Source organism: Tachypleus tridentatus, chromosome 4 (genome assembly GCF_004210375.1).
Source record: "Tachypleus tridentatus isolate NWPU-2018 chromosome 4, ASM421037v1, whole genome shotgun sequence".
Classification (NCBI taxonomy): domain Eukaryota; kingdom Metazoa; phylum Arthropoda; class Merostomata; order Xiphosura; family Limulidae; genus Tachypleus; species Tachypleus tridentatus.
The window spans coordinates 77,893,917-77,912,520 of NC_134828.1; the positions used below are offsets into that span (position 1 = coordinate 77,893,917).

General features: G+C 34.9%; 1 protein-coding gene across 4 annotated transcripts in view; it reads right to left on the minus strand.

The window, feature by feature from the left end:
• LOC143249500 (SHC-transforming protein 1-like) overlaps positions 1 to 18,130 on the minus strand; it is a 55,622-nt gene extending 37,492 nt beyond the window's left edge. Inside the window, exon 1 of one of the 4 annotated variants that reach the window (XM_076499438.1) lies at positions 17,192 to 18,130. In XM_076499438.1, the coding sequence (XP_076355553.1) occupies positions 17,192 to 17,668 (477 nt within the window). In that variant the 5' untranslated portion in view covers positions 17,669 to 18,130. Of the gene's footprint in view, positions 1 to 426; positions 474 to 796; positions 925 to 17,191 lie in introns of those variants that run through there. The other 3 variants (XM_076499442.1, XM_076499440.1, XM_076499441.1) reach the window with 3 other exon arrangements.
• Between the last annotated feature and the right edge of the window lie 474 nt (positions 18,131 to 18,604).

Genomic DNA, 18,604 nt, shown 5'->3' on the forward strand with positions numbered 1-18,604 from the left:
TTACATGTTGTTGTTATTTTTTTTATCACAAATGTTAGACATATATATTGATTAATAAGTTTCCTTGTTTTCAATTTCAAAAACAATATAGCCCATCTCAAGGTATGGGAGTATAAGAAAACTCTGCAAAGTAATGTAAATTATATCTTACTTTTAAATAGACAAAATGTTACATTAAACATAAAGAGTCTGTTTCCATCATAACTACCAGAATAAATATTATCTGTAGTGTTATTTAGTAACCTAATATTACAAAATAAAGATGAAAGATAAATTAATTCTTTTACCATGCAGTCTCAAGCTGACTTTATATCAATTAAACTTAAGTAATATTTTTATTACCACCTTTACTGATAGGTCAAATTAATTATTAGAAGTTCCATGAGTATAATAGTAAGTATCTCATGAACATACTTGTTTACTTACTTATTAAGCACAGATATACTTTTATGATACATTTGTCTCATGCAGTAGCTTCTAATATGCTAAAATCTTGGCTCTGCTAATCCTATATGCATACAACAGCTTTTAATACAGTGCCATTCAATATGTATTTGATGTCAGTTACCAACTATTCATTTTACTCTACATCACTTATTTAGCAAAAATATGTGTTAGAGGAAGGTAAACACCAGATATAAGACAATACTAAGAGAGAAAAAAAACTGTAGATATTTCTTGGTTTCTAGAAGTTATACAAGTACAATATTCAAACTGTATAGTGATCAAAGTACATTATTCCACCTATGAACATCATCTTGCACTACAACTACTGAGTCTGAAATCAGCAACTCACAGACATGTCTCAAACAGTAATACTTTTGCAATTGGAATTCTTGTGGAAAGGTATGTACATTTTACTAAAATCTTTTCAAGTCTTATATAGATACACAATAAATTTGGAATCATAGTCAAAATTCTTCCTCCAAAACAACCAACTCCAAGCACATTCACATATGGCTTCACTTTCAAATATATTTATTATTTTAATTTAATACAAATAAGTCTAATATTAAAATTTGACAAAAAAAAAACAGTTTCATGTTTGAGTGAGATTCTGTATAAATAAACTTCACAAAAACTATGATACATTTTGTCTTAGGAAACCTAATTAGATGAAAAGTTATATATTAACGTGTACCATAAAATTAGTTCTAACTTCTAGTGCTTAAAGGTCAAGACGAGATACAGACAGCATTTTACTTCCACAAAACTTATTTTTCTCATTGAATTCCCTCTGATTGCATACACACAAATATACCCTGTAGTTAAAGCCTTCTGTGACTTACCAACTAATTGCAATGTACCGAAAAACTACAACACTGATTAAAATTGTTCTATACATACTGATAAAATGCAATTACAACAACATGTCACGATATGTCAAAAATGTAGAAAATTATCAAGGTTTCAGTAAAGTAACTGAACATATTTTGGTGCTGAAATAATTTTATAAGCTTCCAGCATCTAAAAGTATGTTACCAGATTTTTTTTTACTTTACAGTTCTCAAACAAGCAAATTTCAAAAACTTGTTTTACATATTTATCTAGCTTCATTTCTTCAATGTTGAAATATATTTTACTTTTAAAACTGCTAAAAAACTGTTGCACAAAATGCTTGAAGTGGGGAGAAAAAAGAGTGACGACTTATGAATTTTTGAAGCTGAGTACGGTATTTCTTGGTTTTTACGAGTATTCGTTATTTATTGTCATAAAAGTAGGTAACTGAAATCTTAAAATTACAAATTTATTAAATTAGTTAAGGTTAGACTATGCAATGTAATAAAAAGGTAATATTAACAATAATCCTTGATTGTGTATATATATACATACTGCTATGAGTTATATGGTACGAAAACTCTGATGGTTACGAACTTGGTCACACACATTACGTTCTAGCTGAGCCTGCATCGAGAAGGTTTATTTTCTCCATCGCCCCCCGCTAGTACAGCGGTATGTCTCCGGATTTACAACACTAAAATCAGGGGTTCGATTCCCCTCGGTGGGCTGAGCAGATAGCCCGATGTGGCTTTGCTACAAGAAAAACACACAAAACACATTTTCTCCATCCATGTACTATTTTGTCTCATTCCTCCCTCACTCAAACATAACATTTTAAGAAAGAAAACAAAGTTTCTTGTCCCATTCCGTTGCTCCTGTAAATCTTTTAATGCGTTAGCTATTGAACTTTTACCTTCTGAAAAGGCCCGGCATACTAAGCGTGTTAAGGCGTGCGATTCGTAATCTGAGGGTCGCGGGTTCGCATCCCCGTCGCGCCAAACATGCTCGCCCTTTCAGCCGTGGAAGCGTTATAATGGTACGGCCAATCCCACTATTCGTTGGTAAAAGAGTAGCCTAAGAGTTGGCGGTGGGTGGTAATGACTAGCTGCCTTCTCTCTAGTCTTACACTGCTAAATTAGGAACAGAAAGTCCTCGAGTAGCTTTATGCGAAATTCAAAACAAACAAAGAAAAAAACCCTTCTGAAAAGCTTATAGTCTACTAAAAAGTAACAAGCTGGTTTTAGTCTTACTCCACTTACTTCAAATACTGGCTCTTAAGAATCTTTGTTATCACGTTGTTGGATATACAAGACTGTTTAGTGTAAAAATTATGTATTTTGTTTTGTGATTTAGTATTTAATGACTAATTTTAAAGACAGGAGTGTTGAAGATAGACTGTTTTAAAAGTGTTAGTTGTAACAAATTTCGTTATGTAACTCTGTACCAATCGCATGTTGTGTTTGCAATTATATTGTTCTGTAGGTTTTACTAATATTATTAATGTCACATTACTCAAATTTTCCGTATTTTTACTGCTATTTTAAGTGAATATTATTACATTATAGCGACGCTCTCGTGGTTTATGGAAAGTTCAAGGCCTCAGTAAATAAGTACAGGTGACCAAGCAAGCGCGAGTCAAGAAGAGGAAAAGTGAAGTTTAATCAAAGAAAAATAATTAGTGAGTGAGTTTGTGTGCGTTTTTATAGCAAAGCCACAGCGGGCTGTGTCCACCAAGGGGAACTGAACCCCTGATTTTAGCGTTGTAAATCCGAAGATTTACCGCTGTCCCATGGAAAAGTAATTTAGTGAAAGAAAATATAAAGTCAGCCAGCTTGTGCGTGATTATCCTAACCGGCAATAGTTTAAAGTGGATTCACAGTCTAAAAAAAGATGAGGAAGATAATTAATCTTGTTAATTGGATTCTAAAGTAATTGAATTAGCCTAAGTGGAGTTTTGACAAAAATAATTATTTTATTTTAAATACGAATGTGATATTCTATAGTGTAAAATATTTTTGTATATGTGTTTGGCTTATTTTTAATATGTTAATTTAAAATAATTGGATTGTTTGGTGTCCATTTATTGTTCGAATTTATCACCAATAAGTTACAGATACCTACTATAGAAGAATCCCAGCACAACACTCATATAATAAACCTTATCATTCGGCAAGCCAGCTAGAATTATACAGTGGTAAACAGAAGTAGAAGAAGACATTAACGACACTTAAAAAAAAAAAAAAGTTCTACATACACACAACTGTAGCAGTAAAATAATGTAGATTTTGTAATTATGCTATACAACTATGTTAGGCATATTTGATAAATGGGCTGAAAGAGAAGAACATCTTGGGTTAAAATACAGTGAACTACAAAAGTTTGTTCAACAAAAACTAGAGAGACAAGAGCATATGCAGAGAAGAGAGAAAGAAAGATTGAAAGAAAAGAAGGAGAGAGAAGGAAATGAGAGAAAGAAAAGACTGGAAAGCGAGAATGAGAATACAAATTGAGAAAGAAGAAAACAGATAGAGGATAGACTGGAACAAGAGAGAATAAGAGCCAAAACTGAGATCATCAAGCTTATCCAACAGAAAGAAAGAGGATTTAAGAATGACAATGGGGTCAGAACCAGCCTACCCAAACTGCCCAAGTTTGAGGATCAAAAAGATAACATGGATGCTTTCTTGGAAAGATATGAGAGATTCACACAAACTCAGAACTGGGATAAAAGTGACTCACTCGGCAGTCTTTATCAGCCCACTTCTTACAGGAAAAGACCTACAGGTATAAACAAACATGATACCAGAAGATGTCATGGGCTATGAGAAGTTAAAAATTGTCTTGTTGAAATGATTTGAACTAACAGAAGAAGATTTGTTAAGAATTCAGAGAAGTCAAACCTGATATTGGAAAAACTGTATTACAGCAGTATTTCGCAAGATGGACTGACATGGCCAAATATGGAAATAGTTTTGAGGGACTGGTAGATCTACTAATACGTGAATAGTTTTTGATTACATGCTAACTGACATGTCACTATTTCCAAAGGAGAGAGCACCAAAAGATACGGACGAAATGATCAAGCTAGCAGAACAGTATAGGGAAGCCCATGGAGGAAGTAGAACCGGCGAGTCCAAGAATATTCAGTTAAAGTTGAAATCAGTGGTGGTTGATCAGAAGCAGGAGTGTGCTGAAGGTGATAGAAGGTTAACTGACAAATGAAAGAAGATATGCTATATTTTTATAAAATAAAGCACATTACCAAGGAGTGTAAATCCATTACTAACAAGCAACAGCAAAAATGTAAACATAAAGCAGCTTGAGCTACTTACAGAGATAGTGCTAGCAAGGAAACAAGCAAAAGTGACTGTCAGCATGAATGCTGCTGCCAGAAAAATATAATCAAGAAATCACTTCATATTTTGCACAAGAAGGAAATGTCCTTTCCCTGATTGATAAGTGCATGACTAATGGTCACCTTAAGTTAGTTTGTTTGTTTGTTTTTGAGTTTCGCACAAAGCTACTCGAGGGCTATCTGTGCTAGCCGTCCATAATTTAGCAGTGTAAGACTAGAGGGAAGGCAGCTAGTCATTACCACCCACCGCCAACTCTTAGGCTACTCTTTTACCAACGAATAGTGGGATTGGCCGTACCATTATAACGCCCCCACGGCTGAAAGGGCGAGCATGTTTGGCGCAACGGGGATGCGAACCCGCGACCCTCAGATTACGAGTCGCACGCCTCAACGCGCTTGGCCATGCCGGGCCATCTTAAGTTAGTAAATGGATCAACAAAGCCAGCAGTGATTGAAGCATTTTAGAGATATAAAAAGGTGTCAACAAATTTCTATATACCAGTAGGTGAAGGCTCTGTTGAGAAAACGAAATTGAAAGTTCTACAAGACACTGGGTGCAGTAATACAACAGTGAGAACCAGTCTAGTATCTGATGACCAGTTGACAAGCAAGGTATGCCTGTGTATACTAATTGATTAAACACTGAGAAAGTACTTCATAGTAAAACTAAAGGTGAATACTCCATGTTATATAGGTGACCTTGAAGCCATATATGTTAAGATATCAATATACAACTTCGTGATTGGAAACATACCAGGTAGTAGAAATTTGGAGGAGCTATACAAAAAAAAGATTAATGTGGAATGTGCAGTAACCACAAGAGCTCAAGAAAAGAAGAGCAATAAAGGTATCAAGCCTCTTAAAGTCTTGAAAAGTGACATTGTAATTGTAGGTTCATGGGAGCTGAAGGAAGTGCAGAAGACTCTTATCTGTATAAACTTCAGGAAAGTGCCTGAGCAACAGTTAAGCACAAGACAAAGAAGAGAGAGACTTACAAACAAAGAACTAGAAAGAAGTGTCGTACAGAACCTATCAAAGCAGTTCTACTTGTCAAAGGTAGTAAGAAGTACTTGTTTAACAAGAAGGTCAAGAACCAATATTTTGAGGTCGAACAAAAGGTCTTAGTTCTACTGTCCACAGCCAACAACAAACTCACCTGGCAGCGGAAAGGACTTTTTGCAGTACAGGAAATGGTCAACAGAATACACTATAAAGTGAAGGTGGGTAGGATGACTGAGGTCTACCATGCCAATTTGTCAAAAAAGAACTTTGAACGGAAGTAATACCTTGCAGGTGCAGCTATTAAGGTATAGATGAACATAACAGGTGTGGCTGTCAAAGAAGCAGAATCTGAAGACAATTACTTTGTTATAGAATATGGAGACCTACTACACCTAAAACTACTGGTTGGAGATGAGACGTACAAAGACATCAGCATAAGTAAATTATTGATTGGCACGAAGAAAGAGGTACAAGATCTATCATGCCAATATACAGATATAAAAGAAATTCAGACCACAGACAACACAGAATGAAGCTGACGACATGAGATCCTGTCAGGATGACGCCCATTTGGGGTCCTATGCAATGAGAGTGTGTGTGTGTGTGTGTATTTTCTTTTAGCAAAGCTACATCTGGTTATCTACTGAGTCCATCGATGCAATGAGAGACCAACAAGGGAACTGAAAATGTTGGTGCAGACTATTCGAGGAATCTTTGTGTAAGAACTGAAAATAAACTTTGTAATAATGAAAAAAAATGTACATATTCTTCTTGAAGAGGGGTTTATTGTTAGGTATACACTATTATATCGTTTAAACTTAATATGAAGGTTATGATTTAGATAATTATAAGGTGCGAGTGTTAAATTTAGTAATTTTAGAAACAATAATTTACTGCAGAATCGCTTACATGATTATTTACTTATCTCTCACAGTTTGTCCACCACTGTCTTTTATAGTAACTAAATCTCAATATCAAGGCTGATATTTGAATAAGTTTTTGTTTGTTTGTTTATAGTTTGACTTTTTATATATTATGAAATTAAATGTTGGAAAATTACTAAACTTAGAGATAAATGGAATTACTATAAGAAATAATCCTACATGCTCAAAACTATGAATATAACAGCAGTGTTTTCGTTTTCGTTTTACGATGTAATAGAGTGATTTTGTGTTCGTTTTTAAAATGCCCCTAGTGGCACAGCGTTATGTCTGCGCACCTAAAACACTACAAACCGAGTTCACGCTACAAACAATACCAGATAGACTTCTACATAGTACAATAAAATATTTTGATAAAAATTGGCGAAAAAATGAGCTGTTATGCGAACTAGACAGATATTGCATATATGATGAAGAGAGACCTAAACACCTCTCCCCAATAAACTTGTGCATTAGATCTTTAAGCTAAAATCAAGTTAAAAATAATAATAATAAATAAAAAATAGAAGATTCGGTATGTTTGTTTGTAAAACTTTTGTATATAAACCATTATTTGTAATAATTATTTGTAGTAACCGTTATTATAAATTGTATTGCTGTTCGTATATTAAAATATAATTGTGTTAAGAAAGAAAATTGTATGTATCAATCTTGTTGATAATTATCATGAATTTAATACATATCGACATTCAATTAAATACCAAATTAAAATTAGAATTTCCGACTGTTTGAAATTGTTATACGTAACGTATGTAACAAAATAAATTGGAGCCTCGTCCGAGATAAATTATGAAACGTGACATAATAGAATAAACAAAGGTGTTTAAGTTTTAATTTTTAAAATGGATACGTATTACAAATGAACACATTTTCTGCTACAACTATAAAAACAAATTTCTGATTAAATATGCATCTTTCAATTGGCTAAAATATTCAAAGTGATCAAAAAACAAAAATGCCAGTGTATAAAGAAAGATTTGACTTTTAAGGCATCTACGCCTGTTCATTTCCAGATTTTATGGTCTTTAAGAAAAGGCCATGTATATATATCATATATATTTTGAAGCTTTGTATCACCTTAAAACATGAAGTTTATCTTGTAACAAGATGACGATAGCACAGGCTTTACTTTCTTTTCTCTAAATTACGCCACAACCTCAAGTCAAGCATTTGGAGTCAACGGTACCTCCAAGAGAAACGTAGGCACAGCATACTTTATTACTTCCGCTGAAACGTTAGTGGAGAGAAGCACATACCTAAAGCAGGAAGGTCAGGGACGAAATTATACACAAATATGAATCTCACGTTACTGAAATCAGGTTGTTTTTCTTCAAAACAACTTCGCCAAAAATGAATTTAACTTCATAATTTTCATGTGAAAACTTTGATCAATGTAAGAAATATTATTAATGAACTTGGTGCTGTTAACTGTAGTCCGAGGTATTTATATTTCAATATTTGCTTGAGGATTTGGTTTTAATTTTATCCTCATCATTCTTTTAATTTTATCGTTTAATATTTCTGTTTATTATTTCAGTTGGGTAGCTGATTGATACCTGCTTAATATTTAGCATAGTTACGCACAACTCCGCATTTTAGGAGTAAAAGCTGTTTCAAACTAGCAGAATATCTGATATCGTGCTACAAAATAACCAAAACATGAACCTAGGCCACTCAGAACTCATATACAGAAAAAGTGAACAGTGAAAGAAAAAAAAGATGAGCAAAATAATCGAGGGGAGAGGGGTACATGACAAATGTGTTAAGTGGTTGGAATAAAACAGCAGGAAATGTTAGCAATGCAAACCAAGCCAGGAAACTGACTCAGAGCTTCAGGTTATATTGAATCACATGGTAAAAGTCGAGATTATTGTTACAGTTAGGGCTAGAGTTATGTACAAAAAATGTCAATATTCGGACATGTATAAACATTTATAAATAAATTATACTTGACTAAAATATGTAATTTATGGGAATTAAAAAAAAACAATATCTAAAATTGCTGTAACGAGTAATAATAACAATTATGTGGTCAAAACTTTGGCCAAACAACATTCAGTGCTTTGTATTTTTAGTGTGCCACACTTATTTTATTGTTATTGTTTCTGTGGGCATGTTTAAGCATGTAAGTCCTCCAGCTTACCGCTGAGTCACTGGGATGAAGGTTATCACACTTGTAACTTTATTTGATTGTTATCCATGTTACAGTCAAATTGTTTTATAATTTAGTATTAAAATATGTAACGTATTTTCCGATGTCGAAGACGCTATTCTATCCCTAAAATAAGTCTTAAAAATTTACCCTGTCTTTCAGGCCGAAGGTTACGTTTCTTGGCATAGAGGAAGCGTTTCGATACCAGACAGCAATCCAAGGCCCTCTATATGGCCCTGAATGAAATGTATAAGTTACTTGGTATTAAATAACAAATAAATATGGTGCTGTAATGCCGGCACTCTTTCTAACTCCTCAGGCTTAGAATAGCGTTATTACTGGTAATAATACAGATATTTCAGTGGTAACATAAGGTATCAAAGGTAGATATGATAAGCATATAGCTCACAAAAAACGAGAAGTGGGCAAGAGGATTTATGTGTGTGTGTGTTTTCTTATAGCAAAGTCACATCGGGCTACCTGCTGATTCCACCGAGGATTTACGTGCCATAAGTCACTAAACAATCCACGAAACATCTTGGTAAGATTGGTGAATTGCTGCGACCTTATTCTCATGTTTATCTTTTTTTTATTTTTTCAAAATTTATCTAATCAAAATGGAGGGTGCGTCTTCGATACCGGCGCGTCTTTGACGCCAAGAAATATGATAAATAATTTGAGCAAAATGCATCGAAAATAATATTCATTTAAACAAATGCAAGCAAGGTTTGTAATATAACTTTTAGTTAATATCATAAATATAATCTAATAAATTTTAATTTCTTATTGTCTGAAGTTCTCTCTTTTTCACTGAGTTTAACAAATGAAACGTTCATTTTTTTGTTTGTTAAGTACAAAGCTAAAGAAAGAGCTATGTGTGCTTTGCTCACCGTGAGTATCGAAACTACAAGCAGCTGGACCATCGAGAACACGTGTTCATGGTTCAGTCTCATACGTTGTTTGTTTTGAATTTCACACAAAGCTACTCGAGGGCTATCTGTGCTAGCCGTCCCTAATTTAGTAGTGTAAGACTAGAGGAAAGGCAGCTAGTCATCACCACCCACCGCCAACTCTTGGGCTACTTACTCTTTTACCAACGAATAGTGGGATTGACTGTCACATTATAACGCCCCCACGGCTGAAAGGGCGAGCATGTTTGGCGCGGTGGGGATGCGAACCCGCGACCCTCAGATTACGAGTCGCACGCCTTAACACGCTTGTCCATGTTGGGCCCAGTCTCATACTGCAAATTAATTCTTCTTTATAGGTAAAGCACCTGGTGATGTTTTTCTCCTCACATTTTTCTATACAGATGAAAACTTAATAAGCCAGAATACAGAAAGTGTGTATTTTCTTATAGCAAAGCTACATCGGGTTATCTGCTGAGTCCACCGAGGAGAATCGAACCTATGATTTTAGTGTCGTAAATCCGTAGACTTACCGTTGTACTAGTGGGAGGCAAATACAGAAAGTACGTGAAAATAGCAATTATCGTTTAAGTATCCTTGAAGACTCCTAAAATATTTAATACGTATATCATGAGCTAATCGGTACTTGTGTTAGCGATTTACCGTTATCTGGTTTTATACAGTTTCCTAAACTAGAAGGCAGAGAGAATGACTATTGTTAGCACAAATGGAATGAACGTATTTTTAACATTTTGTGCATGCTTTGACTTCACTGAGGTAAATCATCAAGTGATCTCAAACAATGGTGTGTAAAACTACCCAAACTGCGACAAGATTGTACATGAAGGTTGTGTTTGAGGATATTATACCCTCAAGTTATTTATTCATTTTACCATAATAGTTGCGTACTCTTGTAGTTTAACTCGTTCCCTACCATTAGACTGTCTCTTGTCGTGATTGAAAATCTGTATTTTGACGCTATAGTAAACCTCAAAGAGGAACTATTTGGTGAGGAAAGACTTACAAGACAAATACTTTGTCGTCAGATGAAACCTTTCTGCTGACTTAGGCAAAACTATTCTTTAAAGAGCGATCAAGAAATATCACAGAAATTATAACAACACTGCTTTATACTCTATCGCTATCCCATTTACAGCTAAAGAGGTTTGTTTGTTTTTGAATTTCGCGCAAAGCTATACAAGGGCTATCTGCACTAGCCGTCCCTAATTTAGCAGTGTAAGATTAGAGGGAAGGCAGCTAGTCATCATCACCCACCGCCAACTTTTGGGTTACTCTATTATCACCGAATAGCGGAACTGACCGCACATTATAACACCCCCCCCAGCTGAAAGAGCAAGCATGTTCGGTGCGACGGGGATTCGAACCTGCGACCCTCAGATTACAAGTCAAACGCCTTAACCCACCTGGCCATGCCGAACCATTACTAAACAGGAAATAGACATTTACATTCACTGAAATTGTGTCATTTTAAACATAAAAAAAACAGATATGTAATGATACATTCATGTATATAATTCAAACACTGGAGCTTTAAAAATGTATATTTACTCAGTTTTTTTAATAATTTAGTTACCCGATTTAAATGTGTGTGGGTAAGTAAGATACAAAAAATAAAGAAACATTTGTTCTTTAAGGCATTTCTAACAAGATGCTGTTGAAAGAAATAAAAAATATACCTAGTACTTTAAGACGCGGGCATGAAAGGGTGGGTTCTGGGTGCAACTGGTTTGGGAAAAACTTGTAGCTGGTTTAACATTACAAGGAAAATCATATCCATACGCCCAAGTGACGTCACCTTGGTTAACCCAATCTTAATGTCACGAAAACACACATGCACACAGAAAAAAACAAAAATAAAAAAATGACAAATTACATCACAGTGTCGTCTTGGGCTAGTGAGGTCATCGATTCAATCACTCGTTAAATTTGCAAATAACTGAGTCAGTAACCGAGTTCTTTCGAAATAAAATGAAAACAAAAGTACTAAAAGTTTGATGTTATTTTTTATTCACTAATATTAATATTCACGTTTAAGATTGAACTCGTCAAACTATTCTCTTATTATGACCAAGTATGTTAATAATCGTTTCTATTCAACGTCATTTTTCATGTAAAACACGAAGGTAACTTATCACCAATTAGTGGTCATTATTGCACCATATTTATGTCTCATACTTTTGGAAACCTGGACTAAATATTATGTAATTATTATTCATACCCAGTTCTTCTCTAATTAATCAGTAAAATGTGAAGTAATTAACTTCTTCGGTGTTTGTATATATATATGTATATACGACTTTTTTATCTGGCCATTTTCTTGTAATAAGTACCATACAAAGGCGCTTAAGAAGATAATTAACAAAACAACCAACCTCTTTGTAAATGTTGAACGTTCAAGAAAACTCACTTATTTTTTATTTATTAAACACAAAATACATTCATACTAGTCAACACAACTACGGCCTTTGGTAGACATGTTAGTCTCTCAACCTTATTATCTGGGCGTTGGGCATATAACAGTAGTTAGCGTGCCCGAAAAGTGAGTCCAAACATCCATGATTCACAACCTGTTGTTGCAAAAACATGCTCCATACTTTGGTGTAAAAGGACCGTATATTTTTGTTTCGTAATACATGCAATACCTAAATGTTTCTGTTGTCTTAAGTGTGTTCGAGTCTATTTAGAGTGGATATACAGGCATCAACCATGCTTCAGTAAACAAGATAACCTATCTTTTTTTGCGTAACACTTTAAATTTGAATTTTAAAAGAAAATGTAGAATGAAAATGTCATTTTAGACAGACCAACAGTATGTAACTGAGGACGTGTTCAGTCATGTTTTCTTTCAACTGGTATGAAACAGAAACATTCTGGTCAATGATGATCCGAACAAATATGCAACAAACTATTACAGTAACAAGAAATGTCAGTGAAGCAACTCGCATTTGTGAACAGCTTTCTTAAAATTGAAATAACATAACAATAGCAATATATAATATTTTATGAAACCATATGCCCCTACTTCAGTTTGTCCCAGCACATTTATTAACATTAAGATATCAGGCCACGTACTTTTTTTCCATACTCCTAAGTATATAATTGAAACTTGAAATCCAGGGACTATTTGTTTCACACCTTGGCAACGATAACAAAATTTATTTCTAAGGTGATACACAAGTACACATTATGTATGATATATGTTTCATGTCCCCCACTAGTACAGCGGCACGTCTACAGATTTACATTGCTAAAATCAGGGAATCGATTCCCCTCGATGAACTCAGCAGATAGCCTGAGGTGGATTTGCTATCAAAAAACACAAACACACATGTTTCATATCGAAAATTTCGTTTTGGATTTTTTTTGTTTGTATGAAAATGTGCCGAGTTTTTTTTATCAAGTCGCTCCTCTTATAAAACGCGCAGCGTTTTTTATTATATACATGATAAATGGAACTGCTATTATAAAAACAAAAAGTGTAAAGTTATTTATGACATTCAGAACTTCGAGTTATATACATTTCTTCATATATTATGGATAGACTATATACAGTGCTATAAAAATACTGAGAATTGTTTAAAACACGTGGCTTTATAAGGAAAAAAAAAAGAGTTTGAAAAACTGTTTCGTATGTTTTTATGTGCTTTTCTTATACCAAAGTCACATCGGGCTATCTGCTGTGCCCACCAAAGGGAATCGAACCCCCCAATTTTAGCGTTGTAAATACGTAGCTTACCACTGTCCCAGCGAGGAACAACTATTTCATAAGCCACGGTTTTTTTGAAGAAAGATCAGTGTTGAGTATGCTAGGCTATAAACATTTTGATACTGAGATCACAGAAGAACAGAAACGTCTTTGCGAAACGACAGAAATGTGACAATCTTATTATAAAAAGAAGAAGAAAATTGTTGAGGTACCATAAAACTACATCAATTTTAACAACAGTTTTCTTTCGTGAAACCTTATTTAGAATCGCGCAGTTTATAACAACTGTACCATCTGGAGGTTTAATCCGGGTCTGCAGCTGACGAATCTACAGGAACCCATAAGCGATTATTTGCATTGTTAAAAAACAAACATATTATAGGACATATTTTCAAAACAGTTAAAATGTCGCAAGCCTAAGCACGTGCAACTATATCTAATGTAGTGTACGCATGATCTAATAATTCAAACCAACACGAGCGTATAGAATATCAACAATCTCTTTTGACTAACATAATATGTCAGTAAAAACGGAAAGGGAGAGACCGGATATCTCCGTAAGGGAAAAGCTGCCGGAAGGAAATTTATTTCTCGTCCGGTTAGCTAACGTATGAGCTCTGTGCTTAGTCAAACTGTAACGGCAGGATACGAAGGTGGACAAAAACCTTTTGTTTAGCCTTCTATCGCCTGTTAAACCTGAAAAAAAAAAAAGAATGACCAGTCTCTTACAACAGTTATTTACTAAGTTTTATACGTTCGCCGTAAAAACACTTCGCCCTATGTAATTCTTCAAGATTTAATCTGTACAAAACCTATGTCAATACAGATTACTAAAAACATTCTTTCCAGGTGTCTTTCCCATGGAATTTCTTTCTCTTCCAGGCGGCTTAGCGGTAAGAAAGGAGCTTATAGCCCTACTGTTCGGGATTCGATCCCTGCGAAAGATGTATAATACTTTCGATTAGCTCATTACATTTCAGCGTTAAAGTTTACTGTGGATTCACTTTTGGCATCCGCTTCCTATTGAATACATGCCATGACTGCTTTGAGTCATTCTATCAAAGAACATCTGATAAGACCATTCAAATACCACTGCCAATGAGTATGTGATAAGATGATACATATAGTGGAACCGTATAAAATCTGATAGTATAGCTTCTGAATCTGGTTTAAACATATTCAATATCCAACCATTACATAAGTATCTACTAATAAAACAAGAATTCGTAATAAGTATTTTCAATAACTAACTAAATATTAATGAAACGTGATAAGGTTATTCACTAACTAATGAACTTATATCTGAGGTCACTGTATGATTATTTGAAGAACTATCAATAGTCAGTCGAAAAATTAAAACATGACTATATTAGTCCATTGTGCAGTACCTGAAGAATCTCCAATATATATTACTATCACGATTCACGAAACAATGTAGCATATGAGGTATTTACATTCTCATGGAACTTATTTAGTGAATGATATTGCATAGCCCGTTGCAGTACCGAGGGTGCAGTGTGATTATAAAGAGTTTAAGAACTAATCCTGTCATAAAAGACAGTATTTTTGTATTTTTCATTATCAGTACTACGTATATCTCAAACTTACACCAGTAGTATATTTAGAGCAGAAAAGACAAAGATTTTCTATTTTTTCTTGTGAGACATGTTTGGTTGGAACTTTTATAAGCTACGTCAATCCAATATGCTACTCTAGTATTTCACATTTAGCCCTTATTGACCCGGTCAGGTATTTTTAGTATTTCACATCGACTCAACCTAATTTCTTTAGGGCCTGACGTGGTCTGGTAGATAGGGCGCTCTACTCGTACTCTGTGAGTTACTGGTTTGAATCCCCTCACCGCAATTCTTGGTAAAGAATAGCTCAAGAATTGTCGATGGGTGGTATTAATTAACTGGCTCCCTCCCTCAAGTCTTTCACTTCAAACTTAGGGACGGTATGTACAAATAGCCCCGTGTAGAGTCTAGTATTTTTGGATAATTTTTTTTCAAGTCCCAATTCAACACAGTTGTATGTAACAACGTTAACTTATGTATAAGGACAAAAACAAAATAAAGTAATGTATGAGACATATCAAATAATGCTACATTTGGAGTAAAATAGTTTGGTATAAAAGTTTGTATTAATACTTCCTTCATCCTCTCGGTGTGCTTGATAATGGCTCAGCATAGCCAGGTGGTTAGGGCGCAGTCAGAGGGCCCCAGGTTTGAATCCCCGTCCCACTAAACTTAATCGATATTTCAGTAGTGGGGTGTGTGTGTGTGTGTTTTCCTTATAGCAAAGCCCCAAAGGGCTGTCTGCTCAGCCCGCCAAGGATAATCGAACCCCTGATTTTAGCGTTGTAAATCCGGAGACATACCGCTGTACTAGCGGGGGGCAGTAGTGGGGTCAATCACACTAGTAAAAGAATAGTGTGATAATTTCTTGCAGGATTCCCTCTAGTCTTTCGCTGCTAAATTAGGGACAACTAACGCAGGTAACCCTTGTGTAGCTTTGCACAAAATTCGAACCAGCTTATCAATTAAGATTTTATTTCCAAACTCAGATATTAACAGCAGTTTCTAGTATAATTCTAATAAAACTTATAGTATTTAATTTTTTTTAAATAATTAGTTATGAATATTTTTACTTGCCCTACTGAATACTGGATATTAAAATATTGAAATACAAACAACAAGTTCGCAAGGAAAAACATTCAAGGTAGTGCTGCTCAGCTTGGTAGTAATATAGACTTTGTTAATAATTAGAATACGTTACAAATGTAAAAAAAAAAAAAAAAAAATTATTAGTTTCTTCCAGGTGGGTTTTTACCAACAAGTGGTAGAAAAACATTTAAAAGAGTCTTTCAGAAAGACATTAACTTACCATAATTTTTATAACAATTACTTCCTTTCACATATACCTTTCTTTCTTTAATTATTATTTTTTAAGTATAAATAAAGAAGTAAAAGGGTGTTTCACTGTAACTTTTGACATTTCGTAATGAGAAATATCTCTCGCTAGTAAAGCTTTTATTTTTAATAACAACTCAAACTGTCACAGTCTAATAGATTCGTTTCTGAATATTACAGAAAGTTTAAAATTTTGTTATAGTTTTGTGCCACATAGGAACAGTTGCCAGGATCCAATAAATTAAGTGTATTACAGTTGTTACTACAGTTTTCGTACTTACTATATATATATATATAAACCGGGTTTCGATACCTGTGGTGGGCAGAGCACAGATAACCCATTGTGTAGTTTTGTGCTTAATTCAAAACAACAACAAACATATGAATTTTGAACAACAAACAATTACATATTTATAAAAACAAAATAAAAAGTTTATCTACTATGACGAAATCATCACATAAATTTGTTTAATTTCGCGCAAGAATGTTCAATGGTCATTTGCGCTAGTTATTTCTAATTTAGAAATCATAGATTAGAGGAAAGACAACTAATCAACACTGCTCTCACTGATTATTGAACTCCATTAGTAAAACAGTGGAATTGTTCGTTACATAATAAAGTCCCTGCGGATGAAAAGAGGAGCGTGTTTGGTGGAGGGATTCGAACCAACGACCTGAACATTGTGTATTGAGCACCCTAACCAATACTTGAAATATCACTAGCGAGTCTGTGAACTAATAATTTTGAGTGTCACTAATCATCACAATTAATAATAGCTGGTACTTACACCTTGCATTTCATAAATGTCACTACGCAAACGAATGCAATAACAACAAATAAATGGTCTTCACTTACATATGTGGCCGATAATTTTAGTGGCTTTGCCAAAAAACAAAAATTAGCTACACTTACACGTATCCTGTAGCATACACCACCATCTCTGATCTTTTGATCCGGATGAAGCCAATCCCGTGGAGGGCTACTGATGAAAGCGTTAGGTCTATCAGTATCTGAGCTTCTAAAATCACTCTCGTCTCCCTCCCATTGGATTTTTGAGCGATTCATGGAATCGATTCTGTGACGGGATAAATCGAAAAGTTGGGGCGATGATCCAGAAAACCGAGTATATCGATACGAAAGTTCTGGACCCTGGTGTACCGAGATCAGTTCCGTTGCTCTACGAAGAGCCTCCTGCTTTTCAATATGTTTTGTGTTCTTGGATTTGGAAGTTGGCAAGGGCTGAGGGGAAGTCGGTAAGGATTTGGGCCTCGGCAAAACAACGTTGGGGTTCGACTTACGAAACGTCCGCACTGGCGAGTTTTCTAGTGGCACATGACAATAATCGTCTTCTTGTAAGTTATGGTAAGCGAAAGGAAAACACTTCAACATTTTCACGAATATCCTTACGCCATTTACGGTCACGAAATTTAAAATGTAACAAAAGTTGATAGTTTCACAATGTCAAACACTAACAAATAGCCGAACATTGTAACAATAACAACGGCTATAGCTAAGAAGGTCGGATTCGAAGAGAAACATAACACAGATATATATCTATATATATATTATCCATTCGGGTTTCTGCACATCTTCCTTCGCACACTTCGTAACCTAGACAACGAGACTATGAACTGCAGCTCGAGTGGCCGCCTACGCTCTCTTCTGCTGGCTTAATACTAGTATGACTGAATGCAGCTCGCGGCGCCTGTTGGGACAGGAAATGAACTGTTCGAGTCTCGTAGCTGTAGGGATTAATGAGAAAGGGAGCGGAAACTGACCTGCTATTTCACACCAAACATCATTATTTGTACCACGTTGCTTACTATACACTCTGAGAACACATAACAGATCTGCAGGATGTAACTAAATGAACCGTTTCCTACATTTACTCAGAAGGTGCGTGTGTGTGTTTGTGTGTATACAGTCGGTCTATATAAGACCAATGTAGATAGTTGCCTCGCACTGACAATCTGTTTCTGTTGTGGCGTCACTTTCACATCTGTCCTTCATAAACTTTAGAATTGCTAATACATTCCCGGATCCGAATTAATAGGTTCCATTTCACCTACAAAAATTGCGACACTATTATCTGATACCCAGTTCTGTGTATATGTTGTTGATAGAAGTGACCAAATAAACACTTTATCTCCATTTAAAGTTCCTTTAAAATAATTAGTGTGTGTTTTCTTATAGCAAAGCCACGTCGGGCTATCTACTGAGCCTATCGAGGGGAATCGAACCCCTGATTTTAGCGTTGTAAATTTGTAGACCGTCGTACTAGCGGAGGTTATTTAAAATAATTAGATAAAATCACACAAAATATAT